General features: G+C 35.4%; 1 protein-coding gene across 2 annotated transcripts in view; it reads right to left on the reverse strand.

Annotated features, from left to right (window-relative positions):
* Window positions 1–10,994, reverse strand: part of LOC126489580 (lysine-specific demethylase 4C) — a 181,075-nt gene that overhangs the window by 73,100 nt on the left and 96,981 nt on the right. For both annotated transcript variants that reach the window (XM_050123921.1, XM_050123922.1), the window contains exons 9-11: window positions 5,305–5,498; window positions 3,295–3,530; window positions 1,775–2,091 (exon numbers count right to left, since the gene is read on the reverse strand). In XM_050123921.1, the coding sequence (XP_049979878.1) occupies window positions 1,775–2,091; window positions 3,295–3,530; window positions 5,305–5,498 (747 nt within the window). The remainder of the gene's footprint in view (window positions 1–1,774; window positions 2,092–3,294; window positions 3,531–5,304; window positions 5,499–10,994) is intronic.

The raw sequence follows: 10,994 nt of genomic DNA on the forward strand, positions 1-10,994 counted from the left end.
ATAATTATTAATAACTGGAAAATGAGACACATCTGCTCCTAGCAGCACCAATTACTTCAAGAGGATGATGGCCATCGAATAAGCTCCTCATGGAGTTTGCTTTCAGTGTGGTGAGACTAGCCATTTGGGCAAGAAACTGCTCTTGCATGGATTGCTTGACAATAAGCTATATAAACTGGACATGTTAGACCCAGGAAATGACTGTTGAACTTGAGAAAAACAAAGTGGGATGGTCCTTTAAATCATGCTTAATGGAAGAGTCCGCATAAATTCTGCAGGACATAGAAGAAAAGTTACTGATGAATTTTGCCGAAATAGCCTGAATAGTCAGTCAGTCTTTCAGATTTCCTGCTCCACTGATAAATCAGCCAGACACTTTAGGCTTATAGGCTAAAGAGAGATGTACCAACATTACAGAAGAACTTTGGATGACTATCCAGGCAGCCAGATTTCTCTGTCATTTCTAGAGTTTTGAAAGGTGCTTACAATGTACTTCCTGTTTACTTAGGTATTATATCCTTCTGGGGTCTTTGATGGAGTTGAAGACAACAGTTATAGTTTTCCTTAATTATAATAAAAGTAGATACAAAACTTATTCTCACAAAGATAGAAGAGATGATAGAATAATTTCTTTACTTTTGTCAAATACAAATAATTAAATATTTTAACTGTAAGTTTTATTTTAACCATTTTACTGTATGTAGTTTACTATGATAAAGTTAAAACCTTCCTTTTGAATTAGAAAGAAAAAGAGGAATGTTGTGGGATGCCCTTCTTTATGCTGTGAATATGTTTTATTGTCATTGGTAATAAAGAAGCTGCTTTGGCATATGGCAGAGCAGGATTTAGCTAGGCAGGAAATCTGAACAGATACAAAGAGGAAGAAGGCAGGGTCAGGGAGGTGCCAGCAGCCACTGGAGAGGCAAGATATGAGGTACCAAATCAAGAGCATTGTGGTAAAATACAGAATAACAGAAATGGGTTAAATGAAACTGTAAGAGCTAGTTAACAATAAACCTGAGTTAACAGGCCAAAAACGATGTAACTAATATGAAGTCTCTGAGTGGTTTATTTTAAAAGGGGCTGCAGAACCAAGAAGGATGGAAAACCTCCAGATAGAGCTTAACTTTTCTGAGAGGCAAAAGGTTTGTTTATGTGAATAAACAGGATCAGAAATGAAGCTCTAATATTCTAAATAAGAGGAATCAGAGAATACAATAATCATGTGAGCCACATTATAAAAAAAACTGGATAAAATTGATTTTTTAATAGTTATACTGTCAGGAAAAGAGTACCCAAGAGGCAACTTATCTCACATTGGACAACAGGGCTGGTGACAGGAACACCCTGTATCACAATTGTCTAAATATCAATGATTAAGATTTCAAAATAATTCCTATCATGTATTAGTATTTGAGGAAAGTTGCTAATGCTTATATAAATGATCTCTCTGTATATTTGCAGAGAAGACTGTATTAGCCCCAAATAAAGATGGTGCATTTTTAAAGTATGAAGCGAAAGAAAATTAGATCTCAACATGTGGCTAAAATATTTCAGTATTAATAAAACAAAATGTAAGCCAGAACTTATAGTATTTCACTGCCAAAAATGTATTCCACTGATAAAATATGATTAAAGCTCATAAATGTAAATACTGTTTATTTCTGCCTTAAAGCAAACTTTCAGGGGATAATATGCTGTATTCACAATGTATTATTACAACCTTATAGGCCACCACCCAATAAACAAAGTAGAAATACATACTGACATGTACCTTGGGAATTTTGAGCTCATTTCCCTCTTCACTAAGAACTTCTGGGATTTCCCTAGGTTCAAGGTTACTTCTGAGGCCATCTTCATCATTGTCTTCTTCCTCCGTCAATATTCTTTTACTTTCTGCAAGGGAGGAAGACAACTTGGGAGACTCCGGCCGTAGAATTGTAAAGAGATATGACTCCTTGCCTGTTACCTGGCTACTAGAAAATGCCATGAAGTTGCAGTCTTCCTTGGACACAAATGGTGAAGCTATAGCAACAGCTGCGTCATCCTTATGTATTTTATTTGTTACAGGTGAATTTACACAGCTTTTACCTGAAGAGCAAACAAAAGACTAACAATAAACACTGCATTGCATTAATACGAAGAGACTGAACAATAGTGATTACTGGTTTTATATTTTCTTTTCTTTCAATTATCTACTTATTTATTTATTTTTGATTTTCATAACAGGTTCCCAGATCCTACAGACGAGGCCAGCCACCTGCCTTTACCTCCAAAGCACTGTAATTAAAAGTGTGTGCCACCATACGTGGATGATTTTTCTGACTGTCCATAAACATGCAAAGTCATCAGTCAATGAGATCTTGGACTTCTTTCCTATTTTCTGTGTGACTGTTATGCAGTATGAGTTTTTTGCTGGCAAGAATGTAAATACACTAAATGTGTGTGCCTAGTGACCATGGAGTCCAGAAGAGAGTGTCAGATCACCTGGAATTTGAGTTATAGATGGTTGCAAGCTGCCCTGTGGGTGTTAGGAAAAAAGCTCGGGTCCACTGTAAGAATAACAAATAAAAGTTTGCTCTTACCTTTCTGAGGTCAAATTGGGTCTATTCTTTCATTTTCCTCCACTGACTTTACAGTCTTCACCACTGCATCATCACTTAACCCCTTTACTTATTTTTAGATTTATTTATTTTACATTATTGAGTCCTTTGCCTGTATATATGTCTGTTCTTTTATAAAAGTGCATTGATAAAACGGAAGAGCTGATGGTATTATAAATTAAGTTGACTTTATATGTTTTCCCCCTTTTTAAAAAGACTTTTTTTGTTTTTTTGAGACAGAGTTTCTCTGTGGCTTTGGAGCCTGTCCTGGAACTAGCCCTGTAGACCAGGCTGGTCTCGAACTCACAGAGATCCACCTGCCTCTGCCTCCCGAGTACTGGGATTAAAGGCATGAGCCACCATTGCCCGGCTATTTATTTTCTTCTTAAAAGTAGCAAGAAATCTGTACAGAGTAATCTATAAATTCCTTTTTTTTTCTTGTAAATTTTAAGTTGAATTTTAAAATTTTGTAAGTCTTAGTTTTTTATTAAACCAGATGTATACTAATGGATGTTAAGTTCAGAATTCTATTGCAGATAAAAATTGTATCCCTCACAGCATTGCATATACTTGTCCTCATAGGTGAATTATCATGTAAGTTCATTTAGTTAATGAAAAAGCTAGGTGTTTTAAGGCATCAGATTATTAATCACCATAGTCACAAGTGAAAAATAATCATACATTTTCTTACCTGAGAGTTTGGTGTCATTCAATAACTTTTGATCTGCTTTTATCCTGGCATCAGAAGCTTCTCCCTCTGATGGTGCTTCTGTGTCAGCCTGCTTAGATGGTTTTCCTGGCTTTTCAGTGACTTTTAGGTGCCCTGGACATATGGCATGGTTTGAAACCTCCTCCCCATTAGATTCAACAAATTCCTCATCCTCCTCAGATTTAGGCCTTTTAGAGAGCAACTTATTACCCTGGAGGCTATTAACAAAAGGAAGGTGGTCAGAACAAAAGTTCAAAATAGATATGAAACACATATCAATGCAAATGATACTGTTAGGTACTTATATCAAGAAAAATTTAGTTATTTAACATAATTCTTACAAATAGTCTGAATTTGAAACCATAATTGTTTTAAACTGACTTACTAACAACTGAATTTTCATATTATGGATACCTAATGAGATAACACTGTAAAGTCATGTAAGGCAGAGAAATGAGCTAAACAGAATAAAGAACACACACATATTAGCAGTTGGGTACTGTCAGCGGCAATAACAAAACTGAGGCTATAAACAATATTTGCATATCCAACGGAACACGTAAACCAACAATGTAGCTGGCATGGCTCAGAGATTGTGAGGGGGTTTTATATTTGTGCATGCTGAAAGATGGTCTTACTGAAGGGCCATCACATCAACCATCATTTTAAGTCAGCTAATAAAAACAAAATACACTCCTGAACATTAGTACTTGTATGAAATGAGAAACATGTTCTGATTAAACTCTGGCAGTCTGTGTATCAAATTTATGTACTCCATCAAGTTGAAAAGCCTGGTGACTTTAATAGCTATGCCAGCTTATTCACTTGACCACAAGTGCTACTTTGCACGTTTCTCAAGATTTCAGACTGCTATGTTTCCTGAAAGCCTCAGAGGCACTGACTCCTTAATTACAGCATCTCAAACTTGGAAAGTTTTAACAGTAAGTTGTTCATTTTACTGAGATAACTTATACATAAAGTAAATACTAAATTTTGAGCAAAATATTTAAATTATAGTGTTATTACAACAAAAACAAAGGTGTCACAGGTCTAACTGTAGAAGATCAAATACATGTAGGTATTAAAAATTATGCGAAAGGAAATAATTTAATTATATGAAAAGCACTCACATAAATGGTTACTCAGTTGTTAACATAGCAAAAGCTAATTTTGAAAGGTGTATAATATTTTTTATATTATATATAATATACGTAAATATAAAGAAATATATACAAAATATTAAGATGGAGTCTCTAGATAGTGAGGTTAAGAATGAATTGAATTTCTTGTATATTTTTTCCTGGCTTTAGAAAATTAACAGATTTCAACTATTATTTTTATGAATTGAAAGAATAATACACAATAGTATAAAGAAAACCTAAAAAAAAATTCAAATTTAAGAGTTAATATGCAACCTAAGAATCTGAGCCATAAGACACACAGCCTATTCAAAGGTTTTAACAAAGTCCTAGTCACAAAAGTAGATTGGATCTAAGGTTCAAAAAGACCACCAAGGTACAGAAATAATGCTTTCTCCTTTGAGTCTTTGAAAGGAAACAAAAAGAATAAAATCACAGCATAAGCATCAAGATGAGGAAAGAAGTATTTCAGCTAATGAGAGAAATCATAAATAAAAATTTTAAACAATGGTAGCATATAGAAGTTGTAAGTCAAGTTATTTAAAATATGGTAAATAAGGTAAAGAACAAATACATATTTAAAATAAATTTATGAAAGAATTCCAAGAAGTTCTATGTTGTTCTACTCCTTATGTACATTGATTTCAGGAATACTCTGCATGAGTGACTACCTGTTCCTAAATTCTACTACACCAATTCAAAAACTAAACATACACTACCTCAAAATTTCAGCAATATAATAAAGTTATGAATAGAAGAGACAAAAATAAACCAATAGTCCTGGAGAACATTTTGTTCCATGATACATTTCAATAAAGTCCATACTATAAGCAGGATGTGGTAGAATCCTTACCTCCTGGATACTTTTTTTAATTTTTTCTTCCTCTGTAGCCATATTTTTACTTCAGGGGTAGACTCTGGAGTAGGTTTTGTATGGTCAATAGTATAAATATCCTTTCCTTGTTTCCAAATTTGGTATCTGTCTGGCTGAAATTTCTTTACAAATATATCCATTGATATTTTCACCATGTCATTCCGGCAAGTGCACTGAAACACAACGAACAGTTGCAATAAAATCAACAATGAAATATTTTGCTAACTACATAACATACCACACCCGCGAGTAGAACATGAATGCTTAATTAAAATATGTGAGGAAATTTAACATCTAAAAAGAAACTCAGAACAAAGGTTTTTTTAAATGAGAAAATATTTTAAAATACTTTGTACATTTAAAATACTTTGTACTTGGTACATGAACTGTGTACCAAGAAAAAGATACAGAAAAGCATGAGTGTCTGTCTGAAGGTTTTCCATCAAAGTTACTCTACCAACACAGATATCCATCAAAACTCTGTAGTACAGCATGCAGTGCTTGTATGAAGGGATTACTATCACAGATATGCATCAACATTACAAAGTAGTAATGCTATATGGAATGTTTGTGCCAGTTTAGGCATGTTCTGAACATCACCAAAAGTTTTACCTTAATTAAAAGCTTGGTGCACACAGAGGGGCTATTGGTAGGTTAGGCCTAATGAATGGATTTTAACTCATTGGATGCATGAAATAGTTCTTATGATATTTCTTTGGTAAATAGTTATATGTGAACCTTTGAGATTTCTCCTATGTATTTTTATGGAAAGTCTGATATAAAAGAAGCAAACCAGGCCCCAACTATCTTTTAGCTCCGCCCTTGTGAGATGTGACGTACAAACAGAGTTTGCTATTCTTACCAGAGGCCCAAACAAACAGGGCTGGCCCATTTTTTTTTTTTCCTCTTTGAACATCTAAAGCACTGAGCTCTTTCCAGATACTTGTATTAAGGTATTATATTGCAGTTAAGCAAAGTTGTTATACAAATCTGGAATGTCAATGAATGTGAGATTTGAATAATTTAACAAGTGAGTCATTGGTGATATGTCTGGGTGGTTGAGAGCAGCTGTTAAGCCTGACAACCTGAGTTCTATCTTGAGAGATAGATGAGAAAGAAAAATATCATATGGCACGAGAGAACTGACTCTACAAGTTGTACTCTGAACTCCATTTGCATATGATGGTATGCATATGCCAACATACACATATGTGCATGCACACACAACACTATAAATAAGTGTAAAAAAAGAAGCATTTAATTATATTTGTTTTTATTAACAAACTCTTGTAGGTAGAAAGATGATTAACTAGTTAAAAGCTCTTGTTCTTGTAAGAGGGTCCAGTTTACTCACAGCAAACAAGTGGTAGCTTACAAACATCCCTAACTCAAGTTACAGGAAATCTGACACCCTCTTATGATCTTTGCAGACACTAGGCATACAGGTGGTACACAGACAGATGTTAAGAAAATGCACTCATTCATAAAAAAATAAAATAAAATAAATGCTTGCAAAGTAACTCAAATTTTTAAATAAAATCTCCTCTACATTATACCAAAGATACCATTAAGCAATCAACAACACCTTGTAGAGAAAAGTAAAGGGTTAATAGGAATAAGAAATTTAAATGAACCAGGTAGTAGTGGCACATGCCATTAATTCCAGCGCTCTCTTAGCATAACTAAAGAAAACTATAACTATAAATTCTTCAACTACATCAAAGACTCCAGAAGGATATAATATTACCTAAGTAAACAATAAATTCATTGTAAGCAACTTCTAAAATTCTAGAATTGAAAGAGACTTTTTACTGCCTCAACAGTCAACCAAAGTTCTTCTGCATCATTGGGGCATCCATCTCTAGCCTACTGGCCCATAGTATCGAGAAGACTTTTTTATGAAGCAGGAAATTTCAAAGACAGTTCTGACTATATTGGCAGTTTGTCAGTCACATTTTTTCTGTATTCTGCAGAATGTCTAGCAGACTCTTTCATGAAGCAAAAACCCTGAAGGATCATCTCATCTTTAGGCAAGTTCAGCTGTCATTACTCTGTGAGTCCTGAATGTCCAGTTCATCAAGCAGTCCAGGCAAGAGCAGTTTCTTGCACAAATGGCTAACCAACTCCATAAGGAGCCTCTTCAATGCCCATTCCGCTTGAAGTAATTGGTGCTTCCAGGAGTGATGTGTCATCAACAGTCTTAAGCTCTTAAAATGTTTTAAATGCTATATTCTGTAGTCTTTAAAAGGTTTGAAGAATGCCTATACAGCTAGAAAACCTAACATGACTACAAGTTTGACTATTATAGATAATTATCTATTGACCTATATTTCTTAATTATACATTAACTTTTAAATGAGCTGCACAAACACAATACCTTAATCAAAATCAGAAATATACATATAACAGAATTGACTTTAAATTTGCATCAATAAACCAAGATCCATGTCAATGCAAATCTCTATAGCATACTCCCATTTAAACATAAAAAATAATTATAAACAATATTTGGGAATATGGGCATAGTTCTATCGAAACTGCTTCCTGCTGTTTATTGGGTGAAGTAATTTTTTGAGAGGTGTTCAAGGCAACCTTTCAGGAGACTTGGTCCATCAAACAACATTACTCTGGAAGCAATCCACAGGTCCTTATCCTCTGTTGAAATGAAAGGATATTTTCCAAAGTAACATATATTCGTATTTTGAATATTCGTATTTTGAACCCATATTTTGAATTCAAGATACCTTTAAAATATATGTCTCAAGAAACCATATACACATAAAAGAAGCAATTTTTATGCCGCCTCTCCAGCCCTACTTACTTTTTGTAAATCTTTGTACTCTTTTTCCTCTCTCTCCCAAGACTATTTACATTTATCCAACACTATATCCCATTTAAATGTCTTTAATATTTGAATCTGTCCTATTGTGTATCTGTAATTCTTTACTGTCAAGGATCACTTTTTAAAATGCTAAGCACTTCTTACATACTTAAGCTGAAGCCTTACTAGGATATATATGGTATTGCCTGTTTGCTGCCTCTGAGAGGTCATGCCCACAACCCCATTCTCAAGCACACATCCAGCTCAGGCTGTCATTAAGCAAGCTGCAGCAGTCTGTTCACGATGCCATACAAATGCTCTGTAGTCAGACCTCCTGTCTGAACGAGGCACAGGTCATTCTGGCAGCATGGCCCAGAGAGACAGCATTTCAAAAGAGCACAGCTTTTTTCTGCTACCGCTGAATCAGGAAAACCTCTCTTAAAGGAGCGGCACCGAGCCGCCAGCAAGCAAAGCCCATTCAGGGAAAATAAATGTGGTTAAACATTATTTCTTGGTGTCTAGAGTTCCTTTACAAGCCCTCTCAGGTTTTACATGGATTTAGTCCACACCTAGATGTCAATTTGTAGTAAGGAGAAAACTTAGCCAGAAAATTACTAAGGAAGACCTCCTGAGAAATCTCCGATAGGAGTGAATGGACTACATGTCTGAGTTCTACATCCAGAACAAGCTCAAGACTGTTGCCTAAGATGATCAAGCCTCACAGGATACTCCAGTCATGACTTGACCAATATTCTTAATTTTCTTTAGGTCCCCATAAGATTATCAGTGCCCCCAATCAGCAGGAAGTAGCCTGGAAAACTATGCCCACATTCCCCCCAAAAAAATGGATTATGGAAATTTATCTTTGTTTAGAGTGTTGGTTATAATATGTTATGGGTAGTGGTCTGGACAAAAAGCTGAACAAAGGCTATTAGATTCAGAGTTCTTATTTTGAAAAAAAAAAAAAAAACAGTGGGAAAGTGCTGTGGGACAATGGTTTTACCCTGTAAAGATTTGATTCTTGCACTTGCTTAATAAATGCTGATTGGCCAGTAGCCAGGCAAGAAGTATAGGCAGGGCAACCAGGCAGGAAGTAGAGGCAGGATGACCAGGCAGGAAATAGAGGCAGGATGAGAATTATAGGAAAAGGAAAGTTTCAGTCTGCAATTGTGACCCAGCTGCAGAGGAAGCAAGATGTGACTGCCTCGCTGAAAAAGATACCAAGCCACATGTGGGCTAATATATGTTATAAGAGTTAATATGAAGCCTGAGCTACCAGGCCAACCAGTTTATGCTGCAGGGGAGAGTCGCTTGTTGGTCTTGACTGCCCGGCTAGCTTAGCCCCAAAAATAATCACACAGAAACTGTAGCATATAAATCACTGCTTGGCCCATAATCTGTAGCTCCTTATTGGCTAACTCTTACATCTTAATTTAACCAATTTCATTAATCTGTTTACTGCCATGTATCAGTGGCTTACTGGGAAAGATTCATCATATTTGACTCTGGCAGCAGATCCGTGGTGCCTCTCTATGCCTTCCTTCTCCCAGCTTTTCAGTCCAGTTTTGCCCACCTACCTAAGTTCTACCCTATCAACAGGCCAAGGCAATTTCTTTATTCATTAACCAATACAAGCTACACATAGACAAAACGACCTCCCATACCAAGTTTATAATTAATGTAGACTTCTGTGTGTTTCTTTGGGACTGAATGACTGCAGGACTGGTTTGGACAGAATCCTCTGTCAACAGTGGTGCTTGGTCAAAACCTACTAATCGTATTCTCATTATAAATAGATAATACCCAACATTTAGTAAAGAAAAAAAGAGCTATATAAAAAAGATTCTGAGAAATTAACTATTTTCTAAGATTTGGCATCCAACAGTAGGTCAATGATGAAAGGTAAGGAATCATGTTAAAGTTATTGAGTAGAAGCAGGCTTAAAGAAATTAACCTTCACTGATCATAGACTAGCTCCTGAATCATAAGTAAATAATAAATCAGGTGTTTTTATGTAATTAAATAGAAAAAATATATTTTAAGCTTTCAAATAATCAAAACCCTTGGGCTCCAATGCCTTCCTTATAAAGCTTTTCCCTGTTTCCAAACATCCAAATATTTCTGATATGACCTATGAATGTGAAAAAAGTATTACAAGAAACAATAATATGGAAAAACAAAATGTCAAGAAATACACAAACTAGGACTGGAGAGAGAGAGATCTTAGCACTTACCTATAGATAACATTCTTTTCGTAAACTGAAGCTTTATGTTAAAATAGTAATGGGACAGGCTTACTTGACAAGTATATGACCTGTTCATTCTTTTGAACAGTTTTTAGGAACCTCAAATATATCTATTAACTTTATATACAACAAAGATATCCAATCCTCCTTCATTCCTGTGAAGGATTGCTTTGCCATAACAGTATAAGTCTCTCCAAGGCCTATGCGATAATCTTATTTTGCCACCCAAATCAACTAGTTTAAAGATAACAGATTGCTATTCTTTTAGGAGAAATTGAAACTCATTCTCTTCATGTCTTTTACTCTAAACCCTGGGGTTTAAATGTATTTTAAAGTATATTTAAAAGTTGGTGAGATGGTCCAGGTCACAACTTGCCTGCCACACAAGCATGAGGACCTAAGATCAGATCTTCAGAACCCACTTAAAAGCCAGACAGATTCCTATAGTTGGCTGACTAGCTAGTAAATTCAATGGGTGGGGTCCAGAATGATTAGAAAGCATCCAACATCAACCTCTGCTTCTATGAACATAAACTGAGAGGCACAAGTATCCTACACATGCACGGGGGTGCACACACACACACACACACACACACACACAC

The sequence above is a fragment of the Alexandromys fortis genome, unplaced genomic scaffold (genome assembly GCF_014885135.2).
Source record: "Alexandromys fortis isolate MF-2015 unplaced genomic scaffold, M_Fortis_MF-2015_v1.1 scaffold_166, whole genome shotgun sequence".
Lineage (NCBI taxonomy): Eukaryota > Metazoa > Chordata > Mammalia > Rodentia > Cricetidae > Alexandromys > Alexandromys fortis.